The sequence below is a fragment of the Phialemonium atrogriseum genome (assembly GCF_030411735.1).
Source record: "Phialemonium atrogriseum strain 8032-3 unplaced genomic scaffold QBC33scaffold_3, whole genome shotgun sequence".
Lineage (NCBI taxonomy): Eukaryota > Fungi > Ascomycota > Sordariomycetes > Cephalothecales > Cephalothecaceae > Phialemonium > Phialemonium atrogriseum.
Window position 1 is genome coordinate 215,335 of NW_026848140.1, and position 23,447 is coordinate 238,781.

A 23,447-nucleotide genomic window follows, 5' to 3' on the forward strand; every position below is an offset into this window, starting at 1 on the left:
GACTCGCTGGCACGGGGGAAGCGAGGGGGGACGCGTCCGGACGTCATTGGATGCCATCGACGTTTTCGCTCAAAAGTCGATTATCGGATTCGACAAAGCGCATGCATCTTTAAGTAAGGGGGGGCGGCGTGGAAGAGCAGGAAAAACGCTCGGATTTGATCATCTGCGCAGGAACCCGTCCTGCCATAGGTCCGGGGGTGGACACAAGTCAGCCCTGTAGCAGCCTCTTTTCGGTCTTCCCCCCCACGTCTGTCCATGTCGGGCTTCGTGGACCATCCTGATGGGTTTGACAAGCGACATCGTGACCCTGGAGATAACCTGCCATCGCATCAAGATATTGACAGCCGAGACGTCACAGATAGCTGGAAAGACGGACAAGTATGTATTGTATCAACAGGGGGTGGCAGCCAGAAAGCAACAATGATAACGATAATGAATTCAGCATTGACTGGAATCTTGTTTCTTTGTGCGCTTTTGTTCTCAGATATCTACCTAGCTACTTTTGTATGGCCAACTGCCAGAAGTTTTACACGACCTAGTAAGAAAGCCTATTGACTCTACACTAGGTAACGTCGGACTTCAGTTATTATTATTTGAGCTCGTCCTGTCATACAGCTGTGCGTGTGCAATCCAGCACCTAGACTGGAAAAAGCAACGAGGTTCGAAGACTCCTAATACGTAATAGATAGGTAGGTATACTTGAGCGCCTCCTTCGACCGTCCCATAAAGCCCAATCACGAGTCTAGTCAGGGCCCTGCAAAAGAAAAGAAAAGAAAGAAAGAAAGAAAAAAACACCCATACTCTACATGAGAAACAGATCGCCGTCTCGATGAGGTGAAAGGAAAAGTCCAAAAAAGACGTTACACAATCCCAACCTGCCGCCGAGCCTGCCCGAGGGCGAATCCCGTGATGCCCGGTTCCCGGCCCAGTGATGATGATACCTTTGCTCCGGTTTCGTTCGTACACAGAGACACACACAGAGAGAGAAGGAGAGAAAGAAACTGGACGTAACTCCCAGAAACCCAGAGCAGAGAAAAGAGTATAGGTAGGTAATTATATCGCAATCGCACTCTCCATGTTCCTGTCCCTCCCCACCGAACCAACCCGAGTCCCAGGCACCAACCCCCCACTCCGACCCGAATCCAACACTATTCAATAGTAGGTCATAGTCAATTCACTCTCACTCCTTGATACTATCCGGGCTCCCCAACGGCCCCGCCTCATCTTTCTTGTTCCCAAACGCCCACGCCACCCAGCTCGACCGCTTGGCCGCCGTGTCGGCGCTCTTCGCATCGGCGTTCTCCTGCACGAGCCTGAGCGGCCGCGGCTTGTTGCCCGCCAGCGTGGTAGCCTTGTCGCCGGCGCCGGCCTGGTGGTGCGCGCGCGGCGGGCTCTGCGACGGCGGCGTCGTCACGTCGCCGCTGCTGCTCGCGTTCGCCACCGACTCGTCGCCGCTTGTGCTCGACGTCTCGCTCCGCATGCCCGGGAAGTTGCCGCTGGCGCCTCCCACGCCGCCCGACGACGCGCGCTTGCTGTTGCCGTTGGCACCCGCCACCGACGACGATGTTGGCGACGCGAAGAAGGCCTGCGACCCCCGCAGGGTCGGCGATAGGGGCCCGTCCGCTCCCATGCCCTTGTACATGGCGTTGACGATGCCCGCCGCCCCGACGCCGCCCCCGCCGCTCGTGTACTGTTCGCTCATGGGCCTACCACGGCGGACGCTGGTCGAGCGGGTCAGGCCGATGGGGATGCTCGGCGCCGTGTCCGGGTTGTTGAGCGCCGAGTTGGTGCTCGCGCTGGGCATGACCGACATAGGGCGGGGCCGCGGCTTGGATCCCGAGGTCGCACCCACCGCCATGGACTTGGCCCGCTGCAGCAGCCATGGGCCCGTCGCCTGCTTGTTCGACGGCGGCGGCGGCAGTTCCTTGTTCGTGTTGGGCGCCTTGAAGTCGCTCGACTGGTCCAGGATGTGCTCAAAGTCTTGGTGCTGGAGCAGGCGCTCGATGATCCGGTTGATGTACAGGGTCAGCGCCTTGTTCTGGTCCTTGAGAGACCGCAGCTCCGTCTCTAGTCGCCTGCTGTTGTCACCCTGGCCCTGGCCCTCGCCCTCGCCCTCCGTCGCCTCAGACAGCTCGTCCGCAAGACTTGTCCCGCCGCCGCTCCTTCCCTCGAGCGCGTTGAGCGCATCCTGGTTCGCCGCCGCACCTCCCATGTAGCTGAAGTCGCTTGTGCCAAAGTCCCCCTTTAGGGTCTTTTCCTGCAGGAGGAGCTGGTAGCTCTCGTTGTCCTCCATAAGGCGAGCATTTGCCATGCGGGCCTCCATCAGCAGGCGCTCCACCTCGTGCAGCCGTCCCCCGCCCTGGTTCTCTGTCTCGACGAGCTTGATCTGAGCCTCGGCTAGTTCTAGGCGCAGGGATTCGATGAGCTTGTCCTTTTGTAGTAGGAGCTTGGAATTGTTTCTCGAGTCGCTGCGATGGATGGAAGATGGAGGCGCAAAGCTGCCGTTGTCCAGGCTTGGTGAGTTGTTTTGTGCTGTTTGTGTGTAAGCCCGGCGTTAGCAAAGTATGGGCGAACGTCTGGTTCAGAACGCAGAGAACGAGAGGAGGGGAAGGGTAAAAACGGGCAACGTACATTGCCTGGTGGGCCGGGGCTCATCATCCCCGTTGAGTGTCCTCTGGGCCAGGCTGTCCTTCAATCTCTGGATGACGGCCTGCATCTCCTCCTCCCGGTTCGCCATGTCTTCCTTCTCCTTTGACATGGCGCTCCGCTCGCCCTCGTAGATGGCCTCCATTTCGCGCATCTGCCTCCCAGCTTCTCGACGCTCATTTCGCAGCGACTCGAGCTGTTCCTCGTTCTCGTGAACCTTCTCTTCAAGTTTTGCTTGCTCCTTGATTGCGTCGTCTAGGCGGCTTTGTAGGACCTCGGCCTGCTTCTTGAACTGCTCTGACGCGCCCTCCGCCTTGGCCAGACGGTCCTTCAGATCGTCGAGTAGAGCGACCGTTTCGGCGCGCGCAGCATCTTCGCGTTCCGAATCGGCAGGCGTGATGCTGTTCATTAAGCGGGAATCTCTCCGCTGATGGGCGGCTGTGCGTGCCGATACGGGCGTCCCTGAGCGGAGGGAGCGGGTGCGCGCGACTCCGGGAGTGCTGCTAGCAGCACTAGAAGTAGCACCCGAAGCACCAGTAGCAGCCGCCGACGACGACGGCGTCGAGGCACGCGGTGGGAGGCGTGACGGCGAGGAGGAAGGAGTAGAGGTTGGTGTTGGGTCGCGGCCCGCTTCACGCGGTTTCTTGGCGACGGCAGACATGATTGATGCCTGTCGTCTGGTGTCTGGTGTCTATTGTCTGTTGTGTGTTGTTTTGTTGCCTGTCGTGCCTGGTCGGTTCGCGCCGTAAGATCTCACCGATCCCAGCTGTCAGGTACCGTTTTAGGGGAAACTTTTGGGGTAGCGCCGTGGCTCTCTTTAGGAATCGAAACCGCTTCTCCTGATCAGTCCGGTAACCAAATTGGTCGTACAACAGTGATTCCTTGGAAAGGGAGGAAGCAGGTAATCTTGCAGCTTCCAGAACCAGGAATTCATGTGTCGGAGTCTTCAGACTGCAAACGACTGCAGGCAGGTACGTAACATCCGTTGCGGATGTTATTTTAGAAACTGGTGGCGCTTGGGCGATCATCCACACTCACAGCCCCTTTCAGCCCCGGCAGGTCTGCCAATCTGCGAGGCCCACACTCGATGATCGCACACTGTGGATCCTGGGCTGGTCCCACACGAGTAACGAGTCAAGCCGAACTTCGAGTCAGTTTCCGCAAGGGAACAGATAGGTAGAACGCGATGAGTAAATGTTGACGTGGGATACAAGGTAAATCTTCTCGGGTTGGTAGTGGAATGAAGTGGGAATATCGTATTACTATGTACTTTCGGTTCCAGTTCTCCCTCCACCCAAGTGCAGTACCAACCCATTCAGTGGGTGCCCCACTGCCCCGATGCGCGCCGCCCTCCGCTCCCTTAATATAGGAGGTTTGCACTTGTTTATATACATAGAGGTAGGTAGTGGTGTAGAGCAACAGCACCAGAGACGTGTCCGCGTCACAGCCTTAACAAACTGGGATATGTATAAGTATTTGGGGGCATGTCGGGGATTTGCTGCGTGAAACATGGATCACGGTGGCATTGCCTGGTACGGAGGAATTCTGGAAGGCCGTTGCTGTGGCTCCCTGCGAGCCAATCGAGACCAATTCATTAATCTTCGCCATCCTTCTTGACCCGACCACAACAATGAACAACGAGGAATGGTCCCGGAGCAGTATGACTTAGCAAGTTAGTACTGCCGGTCCTTAATTTGACTGTCAATGCAAGCTCACGTGGGTCGCTCACCCTCCATAGTAATAACCTCCTTTGTATCCGCTCTCCGCTCCCCTTTTGGAGATATGGGGGGCGACTTCTCTTGGAGTCCTTCCAAGTTCCTGAAATTTTTGGATACAGTGATTCAAGGGATCAACAGTCCCCGGCCAGGGAAACGGAAGCAACAAGTAATTTCAGGCTGTTCATGCATTTGCTCGAGGATTTGAGTCAGGACTAGGACTTGTCAGGCCACATCTGGAATGTCTCTGCTTGAGGAAGTCTCCCAATTCCTCTTCTCTTTCCGCCGAGCATCATGGGACTTGCCGAAAAGGGACTGTTGTGACTCAAACTCGGTACCGAGGCACCAGGTAGCTTATAACATGCAAACACAGGAAGGGTAGGTAAGGTAGCTAGCCCGTGTCTCTTCGTGATCTACGATAGACCCAAGGGGATTGCTTTGCTTCTAGTGCAATTGATGGACAAAAGACGGCCAGTCGCGCAGGTTCCTTTGCAATCAACAGCCCGCATACCCTTTTCCGCAACCCAAGAGCCTGAACGCCGTTGCATGCCACGTTTTCCAACTTCCCCGGCTTAAGCCTGCTGGTCGCTCAGGATGTCGGAATCACCAGCATCGAGGATGGCCATGGTGGAGCAGCGGAAAAGCTTTCCGCATGCGGTGCCCAACTCAATCTGCGAGAGGGAGAAGAGTAAGCAAACGGGAACGGGTACCCTCCAAAGTCTGGAAAAAGACTTCTTCTCTGGGCGGGTTTGGAGGAGTAGTTCTACTCCTCCTAAACCGGGAGCAGGAAAATTCTTCTCACGAATAGGGAAAAACACGGCGGAGGTTGGCACTTACGTTGTTGCCGCTGAAGTGGTGTACCGAAGTCTTCGACAGCATGCTGTAGTCTGGGAGCTTGTCAGCGTAGTCCAACATGGCTCGAAATAGTTCGCATGGTCGGTCATTCGAGAAGAACACGAGTGTAGAGCAGCAAGGAATGGAACTGCCGTAGAGCAAGTAGATGTGCTCTTCGGGAGTAGCAAGATCCTGCCACAGAGGATTCCTGTCCCAATGGACGGACCCTGGCGGTGCGGTTGCTTTCTACCGCCCCAGCATATCCCAGTGTCCCTCACAGGTCCTCAACTTCGTCCCTCGTTTTGAATCCGGCTGGAGGAAAGGTTCTCAACTCACATTCGAGTTCCGACTTGCGAAGAGGAGGCGCGTTAGCCGCAATCAAGATCAACTTGGCTTTTCCTGTCCGCAGGGACTTCAGTGTAGACTTGTAGCCGAGGACGACTATGCAAACAGCGTTAGATGCGTGTATATGGGAGTGATTGTCAGAAGGCACGTACCCTTTCCAGACTTAATCACCAGCGCGAGCTTGGTGTTCAACGAGTGGGCATCGCCCTTGGACTTCTTGGGGGCCATTGCGAAAGTAGTTTTAGGATCTTGAATCCGGATACTTGACTGGACAGTGGCGCTGAGAGATCGTGGTTGAAGTCGTCCCGGAGTTTGAAAGTGTGATGGTTGGGCTCGACCAGCAATTCTAGAGATACCGCAAAAAATGTCTTCGAATTCCTATTGGTCGATGACTTGAGTGGGCAAAAAAGTCCCAAGCCCTAAGTGCCCCACTTTAAGCGATAAAGTGGGGAGCCGCCTAGATTTGCCACAGGCTTACCTGAGCCCCGAGCCACGGACTGCTTTGAAATCAAGCACAGGACGACCTAAAAGAGTTGGCCATTCTCCGCCGAGTTTCGTACTCTCACCTTACAACACCACCTCTCTACCCGTAATATCACCGAAGCAAAATCAATCAAGATGGCGCGTCGTCCTGCGCGGTGCTACCGCTACTGCAAGAACAAGGTGAGCTATTTCCAAACTCCCTGAATTTTCCTTTGGTGGGAGTCGATTGGGTGGAGAGAAATGGGGTGGAAAGGGCTAGGAAATCGCTGGAGGAATCCGATGCCGCCATGTCTTCTCCTGCCGCCAGAGATTTATTCATGATGGAGGCGTCGGACAGTTGTGGAGGATTTGGGATTCGACACGTTGCTCTTAGAACCGCAAGACTCCAGATTGCTAACAAAATGCGATGCAGCCGTACCCTAAGTCGCGGTTCAACCGTGGTGTCCCCGACCCCAAGATCCGAATCTTCGACCTTGGCCGAAAGCGTGCGACTGTCGACGACTTCCCCCTCTGCATTCACCTCGTCTCCAACGAGTATGAACAGCTGAGCTCCGAGGCCCTCGAGGCTGCCCGTATCTGCGCCAACAAGTGAGTTATTACGGATGCCCTGTTCAAAAGTTTTTTGTTTTTTTTCGTGGAAGGAGAGGTTGACAGGATTCGCAGGTATCTTGTCAAGACAGCCGGAAAGGAAGGGTTCCACCTCCGGGTGCGCGCCCACCCCTTCCACGTCGTCCGTATCAACAAGATGTTGTCGTGCGCCGGTGCCGATAGATTGCAGACCGGTATGCGTGGTGCCTTCGGCAAGCCGAACGGTATCGTCGCTCGTGTCAACATCGGCCAGATCCTCATGAGCGTCCGCACTCGTGATTCCAGTAAGTCTACCCTAACCCTTGACAGAACGACGAGGCGCCTGGCCGCAGTACTAACGGAACCTCCGCAGGCCGCGCGTTCGCTCTCGAGGCCCTCCGTCGATCTCAGTACAAGTTCCCCGGTCGGCAAAAGATTATCGTCTCCAAGAACTGGGGCTTCACTCCCCTCCGCCGCGACGAGTACCTTGAGAAGAAGGCCGCTGGCCGTGTCCGTGTGGATGGTGCCTATGTCCAGTTCCTCAGCAACCGTGGAAACCTGAAGAAGAACATGAAGCTTTACCCCGATGCGTTCAGCACCGAGGCGTAGATGGGTGTGCAAGGCAAGAAAGGCATCTGGCTTCGGAGTGGCGCAAAACGGTCATATCAGGACTGAGTTGAAGGGCATGTCTTCATTTTATGCATGGTCTCGCTTTGGCACAGTCAATGAACCCGGTTGAACCTCAGCTGTTTCCACTCTCTGATGAAGTGACAGCCCAGATGTGATATGATTTATTCGTGACAAGCGGAATTTGCTATTACAATGAGAGGACGCCCTGGCTCACCGTCTTTCCGGGCGTGGGTTTCCGTTGCATTCTTACAACTGCCAGCTCCCTACTAACCCGTTTAGACAGCGTGAGCATGAGCACATCAGAGTTCAGCGACCAGAGAATGTGCAGGGTTCCTGTGGTTTCCTTCCCAGTTCCCAGCAACTCGATGTGCCGCAGCACGGCGAGAGCAGGGCTTCAATACACCTAGGTAGGTGCTCGGCTAGCGAGTCGTGTGCCAGGCGAAGTAGGGGGGAAGACTCGACCACGAGATCCTACATCGATGATGTATGGATCTGCTGCAATCGCACTAGGAGGGGTGATCCGCCAGCTTCGTCTTTCTTTGATGTGGCCAGCTGGCTTTGAGGTTGTCAGCCAAGTTGACAGCGAGTTTTGCTTGTACCTCGCTACTCTTACTGAACAGCGAATACGGAGTAGGGAGCGGGGTTACCTCTTACGTCTCTGCGGTGATCTCGATACCTTATTAGGTAAGTTGGCGGGTACCTATGCGGTCATTTCCACAACGTCGGTGTTGAGACCATTGGGTTGGAAATCTGGCAACTTTCGTATGGGAGATAAAGTAGCTGTGTCACTGGGAGCTACGGCTAGATGCACTTGTTTCAGTTCTGGCCACCTACGGGAAGAGTGTGGAATTACCATGAAATGGATGAATAGGTAGGTACTGAATGAGTTGAGTTTACAGGAGAATCACACAAGCAGCAAGGTGGTCACAGGGGTGTAAGTGTCCCCACCCCCCTTTTCCCACCGCTGCGCTCATCCCACCTTTTACAACGGTACGTAACTCCCGATCCCGCAGCCCAACAAGATGCTGATGCTGATACATTGATACACGCTGCAGCGACCCTCTGCAGCACATCATCGCCTGCCAACTTTAAGGCTTCTTTCTATTCAGCATCTTTCGACGTAGGCCTAGTCGGAGTATATCGAGAATGCAATAACCACGTCCCCGAAAACACAGCTAGCTGCCGATAGCTGCTTGATTCTTCATAAGGCCAGATACCCTCTCGAACCAAGCACTGCTACTCCACAGTTCCCTCTCAACATACCCAACCGCTGCTACCGCCCGACCTTTGGCCTGTCGTTACCCCGTGCTGGCGAATATCGATCGGTGTACAGTCATTGTTACTATATCGAGGACTCTACGGTTCTGCCCGACACGCCTTTGAACCCTGCAGCATTCGACCTAGCAACATGGCTTTCCACCAACCCACTCGACAGTCATATCAGAGGCTATCCCGGCCCGAGACTTCGGAGAGAGAGCCTCAAGCTCAGGCGCCATCGATTCGCCTGGGCAATGACGAGTCGCAAACATGGGTGCTCTTCTCTCCGGCCACCGACGCCGTCACTACCACATCGTACCTCAGTTCTGTGGACGGGTCGCAGCCAACACCCGGTCGGTCAGTCCTAAGCGATCTCGGGAGTCTCAATACTATTGCCCGCTCAGACCGGAACTCTGCGGCGCAGAACTCAGCTGGCCCGCCCCAGTCAATAGTTGAGGTTGAGAGCGTGGTCGAGGACGACGCGGAACTCGACAGTCTCGATAGCCATCTTGCCGACTTCCGGTCACTTCCGAGCCCATACCGCAATCAGGGCGTTGCTCACGCAACTCCCGTCCTGCCAGGGCACGATGGACTAGGATCTTTCAGGTTGGACAACAACCAGGGGATGATTGGATCCGAGCTTCAGGAGCAACTCTATGCCTTTGAGAGGTTTAATCCTAAGCGCGTTAAGCGGAGGCGAGAGAGCCTAGATCTAGCTCAGCTGGAGATGGAGCAGCAAGAGTCGTCTCAAGAGGCCGAGAAGAACCGCAGGATAGAGGCATGGCGGTTAGAGCAAAGCCAGTTCTTGTTGGATAAGATACGGAAAGAGACGAGGCAGCGTCGGCAATCCGAGGCTTCGATCCAGAAGCTTCGGTCGGATAGGAACGCCGCCGACGAGCTCGCAACCCTGGGCGCTATGGGTGAGGCTGCGCATGAAACACAGTTCAACGGGGACGACTGGCATGATCAAGATGCTTCTGGATCACTCGCCCTGGAAGACGGACTCTGGAGTCGAATCACCCGTAAAGTGATTCGTGACTTGATGGGCATTGATGATCACCTCCTTTCCATCCTTTTCGGCGAGGCTCTCACAGACGAGCTCCCGGGCGAAGATGACCTCTCATCCACGCCTAAGGCATCTGCGATACCGCCAACCGCCACCCCCGCCGCGCGCGAGTTAGAGTCACACGATGATTCGACATGGCAGCTGCGCATACTGGAGCGGGTGGCTCGAGAGCTTGGCCTCCTCGTCCACCGCATGTCGACCCACCCGGGCGCATTCTCAACCTATGTACGAATGCAGCAAGCGCCAATCCCGTACGCTGGATTGCCCGTCATCCCGGAAGCAGCAATCGACGCCAACGAAGCCGGTGCAAAGATGGCTGAGGAGTCTATACCGCTGATGCCGGAATTCAAACCTACACTTGCACATCAGACCCGGCCGGTTTCTATCCCCGGCGCCCAGTCCCCAAGCAGCCCAGAGACGATGCCATCCCTGATGGGAGAGACGGGCAGTTCTGGCCCCGCATTCACCCAGCCCGAGTGGGAGCAAGACCTCGACATCAGGCTTGTTTTCCGATACCTGCGATCTCGCTTCACCTCCAACCGCTCGTCGTCGACCCCCTTCACGTCCGGCACCTCGCACCTCGCAACCTCGAGCACGCAGGATGCGGCGGCCAAGGCTGCCAGGGTCCGCCAGCACCACCCGCTCGTGTCCCACTCACACCCGCACCAGCGGGCCCGACCGGTCGAACGGAGGCCGTTCAAGGCAGTAGCCAGCCCCTCCAGCCCCGCGGCGCTGAGGCACCACGCGCCCGGGAGCTGCGCAAGCCAGAGCACCAGGCGGTCGGCCAGGCGGAGCTCCGTGTCGTCGAGGCACTCGTCGCGGCACTATTGGGACATTGGCGGGTCGATCGGCACGGGGAGCATGATCGCGAGCACCGGGCCGATGGGGAGCTGGGGGGAGGTTTGAGGTTTCAAGTGAGGTGGACAAGATACCCGTGCCGAGTCGAGGATGACGGGCCATTAAGTGTACTATTATTGCTGACTTGCTGCATTTTCTTTCTCCGGCGCTGGAAGCGGTATGTTTTGGGTCTTTTTATGGCTGGCTTGAACAAGTCCAAGTTTCGCCACTCAAACATGTTAAATCGGCACCAGGGGTTTGGGTTTCACAACACATACAATTGCAGGATGGGCCATCTGGAATCTAGGGAATACGACTACAATACAGAAGATATATGGTTGGCTGTACCAGCTTCGGCCGCCGAACTGCCCCGGGCGGTTTTCCATTCGGTCCTTCTAATCTACGGCCTGGGGTGGCTGAGAAAATGGTGCGTTGCTGTCAAGTCGAACACCCCCAGCCCTGTCCGGCCGGAGTGAGAGCGAACATCAAATGTCGTTCCGAGTTCATATCGGAGTAGTGCCGAATATGCACGGTCCCTTATCAGCCCTACTTTTCTGTTGGCGTTTTATGAACCTCCACCCGCCCATCACCACTGTTGTTACGTTGGATATTGCGGGGAGCAGAGGAGAAGAGAAGCCGAGTTCCTTACAAGTGCCTGCAATTTGGCATGATGGTCTCTTGAGTTGCTGATCTAAGCTTTGCACACATGTACGGAGTACCTCCTTAAGACTCGGACTCCAGTATCAACAGTGACTAAGGCTAGTGACTTGTTGGCCGGTACAGAAACTGTGTGATCATTGTCTACGACAACGACCCTGGGCAAGAGAAGAAAGAGTTGAAGTCAGGGAGCGAGCAAGAGTCTGCAGCAGGTTACCAAGCAACAAGTTACCACGCAACGCTGGGGAACGTTGACGTAAGTCTGAGAGAAAGTGAAGAGAGACATTCAAGTGTCTTTAATGATGAGTACCTACCTAACGTACCGCACCTGCGTGGATTCAAGAGACAGACGCGTTTCGCGATCTTAAGTGCATCTGAACCAATAGGAACCGGCGTAGCAAACAGGGGATCCACTCCCACTCCCACTCAGTGTCCATTTCAGGATAGCAACCATGTCTTCGCTCATGGGGGACTAATCAACTCGCCTGGTTGCCTTGCAGGGAAAGAGGAGTCAACAACCGAGTTGTCGAGTCACATCTATCTGCCTGTTTCAACTCCCAACTCCTCTTTCTGTCTTCTTCTCCACACTTCTCAACTTGCGCTCTTCCCAGTTCCCACCCCCCGGCTCTTCACTCCCCATGGTCCAGGTGGTCCACCCCACCTTCTCGGCAGCCCAAGTTAGCTTGCCCGCCGCCCGCCCGCTGACCGCGTCTTGACTTCGTGCCTCCCACCACCCTTATCGGAGCCAATCCATTCTGCGCCTCACTTTTTTTCCCACTGAACCTCACGCCTGCGGCCGGCTACTGCCATCGATATCGTTTCCATTGCATTTCATGTCCATTGCGTCAAAGCGCCGAGGCCACTTTCAACACATAAATATCAGCCTGCCCCCGAGTCCGTCTCCCATTCCACCCCGCTCCTGTTTCCACAATGTCTCTCGCTTTCTCTACACACAAACTACAGCTCCTAAAATAACCCGAAACTAATCGATAGTAGCACAACAATGTACTAGATTACGCTATACTCTGTCTGATGCGACCCAGCTCGTCTGGCGTTCGGTCGGCTCGCGATCTTTTCTTCGTCTTGCCTCGCGCCGAATCCATCCATATTCGCCCGATCTCGAACCGCCGGGGAGCGACGCCTGCCCAGTTACCTAACCAATGGAAACGACATCGTTCGAACCTTCCCTTCCAAACAATTCCTTTCTGTTTGACATCTACAACGATGGTCAACCCGCGCGAACCACCCCAAGCCTCCCTGGAGGACCATGCCACTTCGCCGACACAACACCTGGCGCCAATGGACCCCGATGTGGTTGCCGCCGCTTCTGGAGCAGGCACCCGGCAATGAGAGGTTCTTTTCCGGAAAATTTCAACCTTGATCAGGCCGGATGGTGCATGTGCTCCCATCACGCGTGCTACCATGACGAGTTCCAGCCTGGCCAAGTCCCGTCCGGAGCGGGGGAGGCCGTTGCCGGCCAGGAGAATGAGAGGCCCAAGCTAAACCGGGAGCCGCTGAGTCCAGTCCAGGATATGGGATCTTTTCGCATGCCTTCTAACCTTGATGCGTCTCTGGATCTTAACTTCCTGGAGTTTCCTGCTGCTTTCTCGTGCAGTCGGCCCGATGCTGCGAACCCGCAGCAGCAAGCCGTCAATGCAAGCCCAGGACAGGACAATTCAATGCCCGATACCATGAGTTGGGGGAGCTTTCTCCAACCCCAAGGTGGCGACGCTGATGCACTGCCGCCTATTCCCCCCCAATGTTTGATGGCCTCCCAACCGCCATCCACGGCCTCATCTAGCCAGACCAGATATCTTCGCCCGTTTGCGGGCAAAGGCTTGGAGACACTCAGTGGTGTATCTGCCACCAGACCGCTGGAATCTCTGCTTGAGCAAAGGACGGGCAGTTTGTTGGCCCCCGGGGCTTCCAAGGAACCAGCACAGGCTTCGAACACCAATCAAAGGGTAGCAAATGATATTCTCCGTGGTATTGCCGGCTCGGCCAGGCCTGCAGCCCAACTCACTCAGGAAGTGGAGGACGGGCTGTCCCCCTCAACCGTGAAGGGGATAAACCCCGAGGACTTTCAGCACCTGTCGAGCACTGTTCAAAGCCACGAGCAACGCTTGGATCGGCTAGAGAATGTTTCCTTTTCCGTGGCCGGTCACGAGGAATGCCAGGAGAAGCACGATCATGCGGATCTCCGAGTGACGGAGCTGGAGTCGCGGGTTGAGGAAGTGGAGAAGCTCCTCAGCAACGACACCAGCAGCCTTGGAAGCACTCGGAGGGTTACCCAGCGCGATGTGGCCGATGACGCGACAGCCAGCGTCGTCTCTGTCTCGTCAAGCATCACTAATACTCCCACGCGCCGGTCTGAGATGTTCAGTCAGCTCCAGGCCTTGCAGGCTCGGGTTAATCAACTTCAGGCTTCAGCTTCCCCCTCATATAACAACCCATGGGAGCTGGAAGTTGTCTTCCTGCCTTTTCCACTGAAAGGAATATGGATGGAAGCCCACGACTTCCCGAGTCAAACCCAACCCGGTGCTCCAGGCAGCAATGCCGACGAGTGGACCCAGCTGCCCAATACCGCCAGCAGGCCTAGCCCGGATTCACCTATACCCTATGCGAGGGCTACTGTCAGCCAATCCCCCGGCTCGGATTGGCTCCTTCCCCGGGCCTGTGCGCCGGGTCGCATGATCGATAGGCGGCTGAGGAGCAGGGGCCTCATCAAGACCGTCTACGTCAAAGGACCCGACGCCCGGAGTGTTCAACTCGCCATCAATACGGCCTTCAGTGACGTCTTACGCATCATCCCCACTAGCAAGAGTTCCCGGGCGCTGATTCATCGATCTGCCAATGACGAAGACCCTCGACTGTCATCGGCCCTTGGTCTACAGCAAGCCTGGGTACCATTACGCAAGATCCACAAGGACTCACGGCTTCGCTTCTTGACACCGGCCGAGATGGTCACGCCGACCTTGTGGGATGTTGCTTTCCTTGTCTCTAGCATCGTAATGAAGGCGAGCGGGGTGCAGCGCCTTTATGTTACCCAGCGAGAAGCGTATCTGCAAGACCATCCCCTCGGGTTCGAGGCTTTCGAGTCGGGCTGGACTTGGCGGAAGCTACGGGAACTGACGCGGGTTTATCCGGACTCTCAGAGCAGTAGCAATGGCGAGATACCGGAAGCCGACGCTCTGGAGGAATGCTGGACTTGGAATGATCGGCTGGACGACGAGCCGCTGTCCCAACCTTCGTCCCTAAGCCTCCGCCAAGCACAAACCCGCAGATCTTTGGGGCGCTCGTCGACGTCGTCACCTCAACAATTCTTCACAGGAGTGCAATCCCCAAGCCTCTCTGCTAGCCCTGTTGCATTGCGGGCACACTCCCCCCTGGTCTTGAAGGAGCGAAAGGGTTCGCGTCCGCCCCATGTCCGTACGAATTCGATTCCACCAACGGCTCCTATCCTTCAATCCCCGTCCCAGCCAAAACGTCGAGTCTCGTCGTACGGAAATGTCAGCAATCAGCTGTATGAGCGCCGGTCGTCGCCATTTTTCCGCCGATCCAGCCCTCGCCTTCCCATGACGACACCAGCGAACTCAAGCTCCGTTATGAAACGCCGGCAGAGTACAAGGTCGCCTAGTCTCATACCCCGCAATACACCACGCTGGAGCCGAAGCAGTATGAGTCGCAGTCCGAGCCTGGCACCCTTTGGTCCCGGATTCGGCGATGATCGAGGCGATCGCAGGACAACACCGTTCTGTTACGCCACACCGTACAGCAACGCGCCTCCCGAACCATACCCGGGCCACAGGGCCGGCAGCCGTGGCCCTATTCCGCCACCAAATGCTTGTTATCCCGATGATGACGAGGATATGGACGACGACCGCGGCAGCTCGACCGACCCGTATGATAGCGAGATGACGAACGAGGCTGACGCGGACGAAGTCCCCTTGCGTCTTCCCTGGAGGGACGTGGATCCCGATATCGACGTGTACGAGGACGAACCTGACGAGCTAGACCACGTGGACACGGACGGCGAGGATGAGGAGAAGGGTGAGCCAGTGTGGCGTGACGAAAGGCTGCAGGCCATGCATCTAGCCGAGCAAGGCCACGGCCACGGTCAGGCGCAGGCCTTGGCTACTACCCTGCCCGAAGACGAGCCGTGGCCCGGCATCGAAGACAAGATGTCTGATGGGGAGAATGTCGACCCCCTCTCGGTCGAGACCAACGAGGTCGACGTGGAGATTGACGACGCCGCGGGCATTGATGATGGCAGCGATGTCAGCAGTCAACCGTCGGAATATCCCAGCACCCAACGTGCTTGGCACGTGACGGATGATGCCCCTGATAATCGCGGCGACAGTAGGATCGGCTTTAAGATCCACGAGGACGGTGATGCTGATATTGCCGGGATGGGAACACAATGGGACTGACGGGGTCATTCACCCGTTACACACGATTCTCCTTTTCATCGCTTCGGTCGGATGGAAGCTCGATTTCACGCCTTCAGGCAGCAATTATACGTTGATCGAACTGCCTAGTTTGAAGGCTTCCTGGACGGCCTGCGGGTTTCAGGTGGAAAGGGCCTCAGGCCCCATAATGAGTTCACGGGTCTCTTACTATCTCGGTCCTTTTATGATGGATGTCTTACGCACACGACTGAAGAACGGATGGCGTTTTGGGGTTGGCGCTGGGAATATAAACGGAGAGATTTGCATATTTGCCAATTGCACGCTCATCTACTAGATCAAGTTATTTATTTCCTTCTATCTGCTGCGGCGTCTAGTCGGCGTGTTTTCCGGCATTGTTCCAATAGGAAATCGACCTAGGCCATGGCAGCGCAATGAAGGAGACGTTGATGACGATGAGTATGCATATGTTCAAGAGCTCTTGGGCAGAGATGGACGGTTTTGGATCGTACTCGAGATATTCTCGCGAGGGTTCATCACACTCTCAGCTTCTTGTATAGATAGAAATGGGATGAACAACGTGGGACAAACAATCCCCCTCAACCAGACGCTGTTACTGAGATGCCTCCCCGAAACCCCGTTGACCCGAAGATCCCTGACAAAGCCTAGGACCCTAGGCAATGCCTATTCCTTCACTTGGTGAGAACGCCTAGGATATGAGGGCATATAGAAAACCACGGCTCATCGGCCGCCACCTCCAGATCGACATGGGTCCATGGCCCGGCCTCCCTCAGCGACTTCCGAGTGTCACGCCGGAGCTGGCAGCCCCCGATGAGAGGTGGCCAGAATAGGTTTACAAAAGCTGCGTTCCGGATCGGTAAGCACTGCCCTGGGAAACTAGTCAAGGAAGGGTTTCGAACGCACCTTGGTACACCCCCATAGCCCAGCCTTGCGACGGCACGCACCTGACGTGTTCGTACACGTACCAACGACCGCCAGGCTTCAGGCAGCCGTATAGCTCCCGGATGTTCCGCTCAGGGTCGGGGATGCCGCACAGGCAGAGGATGGAAACGATGCAGTCGACGCTCTCCGGGAGGACCCTCCCCGACGGGGCCAGGTCCTCGATCCCGACGGGGACGACCTCGTAGACGCCCTCGAGCCCCGCCTCCCGCACTTTCTCGCGGAGCGGCTCGTGCATGTCCGCGCTGGGCTCCACGCCGAGAACCCTGGTCACGGCCCCGGAGCCGGCTGGCCCGCGCCGCCGCCGCACCGCCACGTAGCCCGGTTCGCCGGCCTCTCCTCCTCCTCCTGTTTCTTCACCCTCACCATCCCCGCCATCGCCACCACCCTCCGGAGACCCCAAATACCGGTCCGAGAAAAGACTCACCCACATCCCACTACCGGGCCCAATCTCAATCACCGTGCCCGCCACCGGCACCCCCACCCCTCCGCCTCCGCCTCCGTCCCCATCGACGACCCGCCCGCCCCGCACCCGGCCCCGCAGGAGCGGGACGACGCGGCGCTCGGCGGCGGCGCGGATGTTGGGGGCGACGGTGGCCCAGAAGGAGCCGAACCAGGCGGAGCGGAGGCGGCGGAGCGGGGCCAGGGATAGGGACAGGGAGGAGGAGCGGAGGGCGTGCAGGAGGACGGACGGGAGGTGGGAGAGGGAGATTGCTAGGAAGAACCAGGGGTCGACGAGGCCTTGGAGAACGTCGCGGAGGGAGGGGGTGGGCATTTTTTTTTATAGTAGATTTTGGTTGTCTTTTCTAAAGAGCTCCGGTTTTGGTTGGCCGGGGATGGTTGGGGTTAGAAGAAGGGGAAGTATTGTTATTTTTTTATGATAAGGAGAGAAGAAAACGGGAAGAGCTAATATAAGAACGATTGGCCGGTCACGAGAGAGGACCGGCACTTGACCCATTCGGCCATCCAGCCCGGATATTGTCAGTCCTGTCACCCGGCCAGGCCACCGCCCGGCATTCCCGATGGCACATACAGATGGAGATATGAACCACGACAAAGAGAACCGATGATGATTGATGACCATTTTGCCGGTCGCACGAATATAAATACCCATAGCCTTTGATGTGCTGTAAGTGCCAAGTTTCCCGAAGAACTGGAAATGAAGGGACGTTGCTACAAGCTATATGTAATAGTCCTTCAATTCATGAATCGAATTATCATAATCCATCCGTTCTGCTATATCCTCGCGGTGATCAAGCCAGGATGGCATTTCGCAGGATCTAGGCTTCAAGTCAACCCAAGAGGCCAAGCCAATCATGAACAACTTAATTATACTTGCCCCGGCTCCCCAAGCTTCCCCCACCTCCCTGAGCCGAGGCATCCTTACTGACAAGGTGACGTCGGCGGCCACCGTCGGTAATCCTAGGCTCTAAACAATGTGGTGGTCTGCTGCTCCCTTCACACCTTAACACGCCCTCCTATCCCTATCTATCCCTGGCGCAGTCATTCTCTTTTGCTCTCCCAAGACAGCCCAGAACAGCTATTAGACAAACAACTCAAGTGCTAGTTCCCATCCCAGGCCGGCCCTCACGCCCCCTAAGATGGAGACCCCTTCCAAGACCTTCACCCGAGCCGAGGTGGCCAAGCACAAGACGGAAGACAGCGTGTGGTTCATCGTCGACGCCGTCGTCTACGACGTGTCGGACTTCCTCGACGCCCACCCAGGAGGCGAGGCCGTGCTGCGGCAGGTGGCGGGCGCCGACGCGACGGTCGACTTCTACAACCTGCACCGGCACGAGGTGCTGACCAAGTACGCCGACCTGGCCATCGGCAGGGTGGAGGGCGAGCAGCAGAGCGTCATAAACCCGCAGCCGGGCGACCTGTGCCCGGTCCCGTACGCCGAGCCGCTGTGGCTGACGCCGCCGTTCAAGTCGCCCTACTACAACGACTCGCACCGCCGCCTGCAGCGCGCCATGCGCGACTTCACCGACCGGCACATCACGCCCGAGGCGCAGGAGAACGAGCGCACGGGCGCCCACATCAGCCAGGGGCTGGTGGACCGCATGTCGCGCGCGGGCGTGCTGCACATGCGCATGGGGCCCGGGCGGCACCTGCACGGCGTGGAGCTGCTGGGCGGCGGGGTCGTGGACGGGGCCGAGTTCGACTACTTCCACGACATGATCTGCGCGCAGGAGCAGGTCCGCGCCGCCGCCCGCGGGTTCCAGGACGGCAACGTCGCCGGCATGGTCATCGGCCTGCCGTGCGTGCTCAACTACTGCCGCGACCCGGCCATGAGGGACCGCGTCGCCGGCGAGGTGCTCGGCGGCAGGAAGAGGATCTGCCTGGCCATCACCGAGGCGTTTGCCGGGTCCGACGTTGCGAACCTGCGCACCACGGCCGTGAAGACGGCGGATGGGAAGCACTACATTGTGAACGGCACTAAGAAGTGGATCACCAATGGTGAGACCGGCTCCCTTGTTGCATAGTGTTATATCCTCCCGGTGGCTTATATACTGACACTGCTGGGAACCAATCAGGCGTATTTAGCGACTACTTCGTCACCGGCGTCAAGACGGACAAGGGCCTGAGCGTGCTCCTGATCGAGAGGGGAGAGGGCGTCGAGACCAAGCCGATCAAGACGTCCTACTCCGCGGCAGCGGGCACGACGTTCATCACGTTTGACAACGTCAAGGTCCCCGTCGAGAACCTGCTCGGGGAGGAGAACAAGGGCATCTACGTGATCCTGAGCAACTTCAACCACGAGCGGTGGTCCATGGCCTGCGCGTCGGCGCGCTACATGCGCCTCGTGGTGGAGGAGTCCCTCAAGTGGTCGCACCAGCGCATCGTCTTCGGCAAGCGCCTGATCGACCAGCCCGTCATCCGCCAGAAGCTGGCCCGCATGATCGCGCTCTGCGAGTCGCACCAGTCCTGGCTCGAGGCCCTGACCTACCAGATGTGCCACATGCCCTACGCCGAGCAGTCGCGCCACCTCGGCGGGCCCGTCGGCCTCCTCAAGATGAGCTGCACCCGCGCCGCCCACGAGATCGCCAGCGAGGCCGTCCAGATCTGGGGCGGGCGCGGGCTCACCCAGACGGGTATGGGGAGGGTCATTGAGAACTTTGCCCGCACCGTCAAGTTTGACGCCATCTTGGTATGTTCTTTGTCTCTTTCGTTCTGCGTCCGAGCTCCTTCGCCTCCTCCTCCCTCCCTCCCTGTTTTGGTTCGATACTATATATATATATATCCGGCTAACCCCTGTGCTATAGGGCGGTGCCGAGGAGGTCCTGGCCGACCTGGGTGTGAGGCAAGCCATGCGGAACATGCCCAAGTCTATGCTATAAGACGAAGACGCGGAATAAGATAAGAGAGACGGTCCCTTAAGAGGCCGTTCTTGGTCCGGGGGCGTGTGGTCCGCTGGCAAGCTGTTGGGTGGGATCGCTTCCGCTTGGTGAGCACGGCGGGACCATCCATGGATGTTTACTTATTATCAAGGGCCGCTTCCAAGCGCAGTGTGACGGATGAGATATGCGGTACTGCGAGGCATGAGCAATTTTACTCGGTCCGGTTATTAATCATAACCCCAACATTTCTCAAAACAACAACAACAAGGTAAAGAGGACGGTTAGATGATGATGATGACAAGGCCGTTGGTGATGCTATTGGAGTGTCCTATGAACCCGTTTTAGATCAGAGACCTAGCCGAGACCGTCGTTATATCCCGCCCTAGAAAGCAAATGCAGGATGATGGCTGGAAATGAGACAGATGGCCTTCTACCACACAGAGCATACCCTGATGTAAGGAGGCCCCGACCAATCCTGGAACGCCCGAATCGTGACTTCTTTTCCGTTGCCAATCGACCATTCCACCATGCTCTATCTGTGCTTTTGTGTACTTTGCGCAAGATGCCTGTTGGGGGTGCCAAAGTAAGAGTGAAAGAGGAAAAAAAATACGATGAGAGTCGACAGAGACGCGACTCGAGAGAGCAGGAAAAAAAAAAGGAAAATCATTGCGGGCACAGTGACTGACCCGGCCGGCAATATCCAGGTGACCATCGTGATATCCCTAGTACGACCCGTGGAGCCCCCACGCGTGAGCGCGAGAGCCATCCACCAAAGAAAGGCAGTTTAATATGCAGGTCTCTGTCAAAACACTCCGAGGGAGCTGTCTATCTGCAGCAGATATCCTCCTTTCCATTCTTTTCCCGTGTTCCGAACCAATCTGTAGCCACGAGCCACTAGTGCTGGCTGGCTATCGAAAGAGCAGGTCGCAAAAGTCGTATCGAGTGTCGCCGCGCTGCAGGTTGCCTAGTTGGACGGGCACTGAGACTGGACGTGGCCGGGCTGCTGGCACTTGTAGCAGATCTTCTCGCCGCTGCCCGAGTCCTTGGGGCAGTCACGGGAGAAGTGTCCGGTCTCGCCGCAGTTGTAGCACTTGCTGCCGTTGACGCAGTCACCTAGAAACACTTAGTCCACCTGGTCGCTCGGCACCGCAGCAGTTCTGAAGCACTTACGAGACATGTGGCCGACACCACCGCAAGAGTAGCAGGTCCTGTTCTGGTTGAAACCACCGCCACCACCGCCGCCGCCGTAGCCGCCGGACTGGTAGCCGCCGCCGCCGCCGCCGAAGGAAGCGCCGCCCTTGGTGCAGTTACGAGCAATGTGGCCGACCTCGCCGCACTGGAAGAGAGAGGGGTGGTATTAGTGTTGTGTAGCAGGGGTGGACAGGCGTGGTGTGCTCTGCTTACCTTGTAGCACTCGGCGCCACCCTGGCCGCCGCCGCCGCTCTGGCCACCAGCAGCAGCCTGGGTGCAGTCCCGGGAGATATGGCCGGGCTGTCCACATCGGTAGCAGGACTTGGTGTCCTTGGGGCCCTCAGGGCAGTCTCGGCCTGGAATCATGTCAGTCCCGGGCCATTGGGCTGGGAAGTGCGAGAACATGGAACTTACTCATATGGCCCTCGCCTGAAGATGGGTAGAAAATCCACCGGTCAGCTCAGCCACCTAGGTTGTCTCCAGATATATGGAAGGACTTACCACCGCAGTTGTAGCTGGCAGAGCAGGTTAGCAAGAGAGAAGACAAGTTGCAGGTTTGGGGGGCAAGGAGGTATCTTACCACTTAGCCGCACCACGGTTGGGGCAATCCCGAGCCTATTTGGAGGCATTGATGTCAGTGAGCAGCCCACAACGGAATCCTCCGCTTTGAACTCGTTCCCACGCGCGTGTCGCATACCTGGTGAGTAGTTTGGCCGCCTATAATTCATCGTGGTCAGATAACTCCCTCACGGAACCTCAAGTGCTAGTAATAGGGAATTTGAAGACATTGTGTCTAGGAGTAGTTTGTTTTAGAACCAGTTCAGTTCCCTCCCCAGTCCAACTCGAACATGTGGTGAATCGGAAAGGGCAGAATATGGGAGGGACATCGTCGTCTTCATATAGAAGACGTCCACAATGGACGCCTTCGGCGCAGGGATAACATCCATGGCAGACCAAAGATACAGCAAGTCGGCGCTTGCTCACATGGTCACCATGGACAAATTTGCACTCAGAAACGAGAGAAGGCCTCGGAATCAAGAAAGTGCGACGGAAAATTTTGGCGAAAATTTTGTTGAGAAAGAAAACAGGAAAAAGGGATGGAGGGAGGAGGCGGGGTTCAGCTTAGACTTACATGTGAAGCAGGCGCGTCCTTGAGTTTGAGTGCTGTTGAAATCCATCTTGGTCTGAAGTTTTTGAGTTGTCGAAAACGAAATTTTCACGAAGTCTGTTGTAAAAAGGCAAAAAAGGTTAGAATTGGATGTCGAGCAGGTAAGTACTGGCACGTGTGGCAACAAAAGTTTCCAGATCTCTGGGGGCGGGTTTGTTTTTCGTTCGGTATTGGAGGATCTGGGAAAAGGTAGGGCGCAAGAGCGGGCAGCGAGAAAAGAAGGTGGGGGAGGCTTGATGTGGGGTATGCAAAAAAGGACACACACTCACTGGATTGGATTGAAATTTTGTGAGACTAAGGTTTGTGAGTGATTCAGTCCGGTAGGTAGTGGAGGTTAGGTAATGTCTGTCGAGAGGGAGGAAAGGAAACAGGAAAATTCTGACGAGCCGGGCGAGTCCTGGATGATAAGTACTCCGTAGACACGTCACGTAGGAAGATGGATATCAGGGACGAGCGTCGAAAAAAGAAGAGAATAACAAGCGCCCGACCACAGATCCGAGGTGGAGATAAGAAGGGCGGTTCAAGGTTCAAGGTTGCTTGTTCCAAGCTGCTGGCCGTCGGTCAGAGTGGCAAATGCTCCGGCGAACCGCGTCGGGGTCCAGGGTACGAATGGGAAATTTCGTCCAAACCAGAGGCGGGTACGGATTGCCTACAGTGCGCGGCGTCTTTCTTGGAGTGAGACGTAGTGGGGCACCCCTGCCTGATGAGCGTCTCCTTCGCCTGAATGCGGAACAGAAAAATCGGTTTGGCTGTGCCTCAGTTCTTGACTCGACCACGTGAGATGCCCATATAATGGGAGGATTTTGTCTCCAAAAAGGGGACTAGCATGGAATCGTAGCACAAGAGATGCGCAGGGATGAGACCACGGGGCTTCAAGTTCTGTACATTACGAAGTATGGATGCTGCACGCGAAGAACAGGAATTGATGTCGATCGATCTCGAATTACCTAGGTAGTCAGTACAACGTAGATGGGATGGGGGAGATCATTCTCGCCAGCTCTCGGCTGCATGCATGGCTAGATGGCGCAAGGATGTCACTGTCCCGGCATGGCGCAAAAGAAGGCGCAACAACTACGGGTAGGTTACTCCGTGCGGACAGAGGCGGACGGTACCTAGGTAGTGCGCATGTAGGTTGCATCATGATACCAGTACCCCATCATATCTCCCCATGGATAGACGACTGCGGCGCGACCGTGTCTGGCCCTCTCACTATTGCTCCTGAGAATCATGAGCAAGCTTGCTGCCTGTGGTTTGGTCCATCATCCCCGACCACGTGCGGTTGTTCCAAGGAGCTTTGCCAAATTCATGCGTACCTATTGTTCCCAGCAGCAGCACGGGCGTCAC

General features: G+C 56.5%; 9 protein-coding genes across 9 annotated transcripts; 4 read left to right on the top strand and 5 right to left on the bottom strand.

Annotated features, from left to right (window-relative positions):
• Positions 1–700: 700 nt before the first annotated feature.
• Positions 701–3,488, bottom strand: QBC33DRAFT_217621 (putative m serotype protein). Its single transcript, XM_060422747.1, has 2 exons — positions 2,632–3,488; positions 701–2,532 (listed from the first exon to the last, which is right to left on the bottom strand). Exons 1-2 carry the CDS (start codon positions 3,305–3,307, stop codon positions 1,181–1,183), a joined length of 2,028 nt encoding a protein of 675 aa, XP_060287030.1. The 5' UTR covers positions 3,308–3,488; the 3' UTR covers positions 701–1,180.
• A 1,445-nt stretch (positions 3,489–4,933) lies between these two features.
• QBC33DRAFT_555323 (50S ribosomal protein L30e-like protein) lies at positions 4,934–5,768 on the bottom strand (the record flags this gene model as incomplete). The annotated part of the gene is made up of 4 exons (XM_060429625.1): positions 4,934–5,032; positions 5,199–5,248; positions 5,532–5,636; positions 5,693–5,768. 4 exons carry the CDS (start codon positions 5,766–5,768, stop codon positions 4,934–4,936), a joined length of 330 nt encoding a protein of 109 aa, XP_060287031.1.
• Positions 5,769–5,956: 188 nt separating this feature from the next.
• QBC33DRAFT_218287 (ribosomal protein L10e/L16) lies at positions 5,957–7,495 on the top strand. The gene is made up of 5 exons (XM_060422751.1): positions 5,957–6,203; positions 6,436–6,611; positions 6,687–6,895; positions 6,964–7,273; positions 7,365–7,495. Exons 1-4 carry the CDS (start codon positions 6,159–6,161, stop codon positions 7,197–7,199), a joined length of 666 nt encoding a protein of 221 aa, XP_060287032.1. The 5' UTR covers positions 5,957–6,158; the 3' UTR covers positions 7,200–7,273; positions 7,365–7,495.
• Positions 7,496–8,394: 899 nt separating this feature from the next.
• Positions 8,395–10,582, top strand: QBC33DRAFT_218129 (uncharacterized protein). Its single transcript, XM_060422750.1, has one exon. The coding sequence runs from the start codon at positions 8,629–8,631 to the stop codon at positions 10,447–10,449; it is 1,821 nt and encodes a 606-aa protein (XP_060287033.1). The 5' UTR covers positions 8,395–8,628; the 3' UTR covers positions 10,450–10,582.
• A 1,615-nt stretch (positions 10,583–12,197) lies between these two features.
• Positions 12,198–15,467, top strand: QBC33DRAFT_444914 (uncharacterized protein; the record flags this gene model as incomplete). Its single annotated transcript, XM_060424292.1, has 3 exons — positions 12,198–12,946; positions 13,001–14,856; positions 14,980–15,467. 3 exons carry the CDS (start codon positions 12,198–12,200, stop codon positions 15,465–15,467), a joined length of 3,093 nt encoding a protein of 1,030 aa, XP_060287034.1.
• A 308-nt stretch (positions 15,468–15,775) lies between these two features.
• On the bottom strand, positions 15,776–16,985 carry QBC33DRAFT_525871 (S-adenosyl-L-methionine-dependent methyltransferase). Its single transcript, XM_060426855.1, has 2 exons — positions 16,368–16,985; positions 15,776–16,305 (listed from the first exon to the last, which is right to left on the bottom strand). The coding sequence occupies exons 1-2, from the start codon at positions 16,834–16,836 to the stop codon at positions 16,136–16,138; spliced, it is 639 nt and encodes a 212-aa protein (XP_060287035.1). The 5' UTR covers positions 16,837–16,985; the 3' UTR covers positions 15,776–16,135.
• An 808-nt stretch (positions 16,986–17,793) lies between these two features.
• On the top strand, positions 17,794–19,915 carry QBC33DRAFT_218425 (acyl-CoA dehydrogenase/oxidase). Its single transcript, XM_060422752.1, has 3 exons — positions 17,794–18,863; positions 18,941–19,554; positions 19,670–19,915. Exons 1-3 carry the CDS (start codon positions 18,005–18,007, stop codon positions 19,742–19,744), a joined length of 1,548 nt encoding a protein of 515 aa, XP_060287036.1. The 5' UTR covers positions 17,794–18,004; the 3' UTR covers positions 19,745–19,915.
• Positions 19,916–19,958: 43 nt separating this feature from the next.
• QBC33DRAFT_525877 (uncharacterized protein) lies at positions 19,959–20,465 on the bottom strand (the record flags this gene model as incomplete). Its single annotated transcript, XM_060426856.1, has 2 exons — positions 19,959–20,310; positions 20,355–20,465. Coding segments are annotated over 2 exons (336 nt in total), but the record flags the coding sequence as incomplete, so codon positions are not given.
• QBC33DRAFT_597287 (uncharacterized protein) lies at positions 20,400–22,113 on the bottom strand (the record flags this gene model as incomplete). The annotated part of the gene is made up of 8 exons (XM_060431920.1): positions 20,400–20,857; positions 20,915–21,080; positions 21,149–21,291; positions 21,350–21,364; positions 21,437–21,450; positions 21,516–21,550; positions 21,633–21,652; positions 22,068–22,113. The coding sequence occupies 8 exons, from the start codon at positions 22,111–22,113 to the stop codon at positions 20,709–20,711; spliced, it is 588 nt and encodes a 195-aa protein (XP_060287038.1). The 3' UTR covers positions 20,400–20,708.
• Positions 22,114–23,447: the final 1,334 nt, after the last annotated feature.

Excerpts from the sequence above, each read along its gene's own strand:
- QBC33DRAFT_218129 (XM_060422750.1), top strand. The coding sequence starts at position 8,629 with ATGGCTTTCCACCAACCCACTCGACAGTCATATCAGAGGCTATCCCGG.
- QBC33DRAFT_218287 (XM_060422751.1), top strand. The coding sequence starts at position 6,159 with ATGGCGCGTCGTCCTGCGCGGTGCTACCGCTACTGCAAGAACAAG. Across the intron at positions 6,612-6,686 it reads GCCCGTATCTGCGCCAACAA|GTATCTTGTCAAGACAGCCG; the intron begins GTGAGTTATTAC and ends CAGGATTCGCAG. Across the intron at positions 6,896-6,963 it reads CGTCCGCACTCGTGATTCCA|GCCGCGCGTTCGCTCTCGAG; the intron begins GTAAGTCTACCC and ends GAACCTCCGCAG.
- QBC33DRAFT_218425 (XM_060422752.1), top strand. The coding sequence starts at position 18,005 with ATGGAGACCCCTTCCAAGACCTTCACCCGAGCCGAGGTGGCCAAGCAC. Across the intron at positions 18,864-18,940 it reads TAAGAAGTGGATCACCAATG|GCGTATTTAGCGACTACTTC; the intron begins GTGAGACCGGCT and ends GGAACCAATCAG. Across the intron at positions 19,555-19,669 it reads TCAAGTTTGACGCCATCTTG|GGCGGTGCCGAGGAGGTCCT; the intron begins GTATGTTCTTTG and ends CCTGTGCTATAG.
- QBC33DRAFT_217621 (XM_060422747.1), bottom strand. The coding sequence starts at position 3,307 with ATGTCTGCCGTCGCCAAGAAACCGCGTGAAGCGGGCCGCGACCCAACA. Across the intron at positions 2,533-2,631 it reads GCCCCGGCCCACCAGGCAAT|CACAAAACAACTCACCAAGC; the intron begins GTACGTTGCCCG and ends ACACACAAACAG.
- QBC33DRAFT_525871 (XM_060426855.1), bottom strand. The coding sequence starts at position 16,836 with ATGTGGGTGAGTCTTTTCTCGGACCGGTATTTGGGGTCTCCGGAGGGT. Across the intron at positions 16,306-16,367 it reads GGCTATGGGGGTGTACCAAG|CTTTTGTAAACCTATTCTGG; the intron begins GTGCGTTCGAAA and ends TCCGGAACGCAG.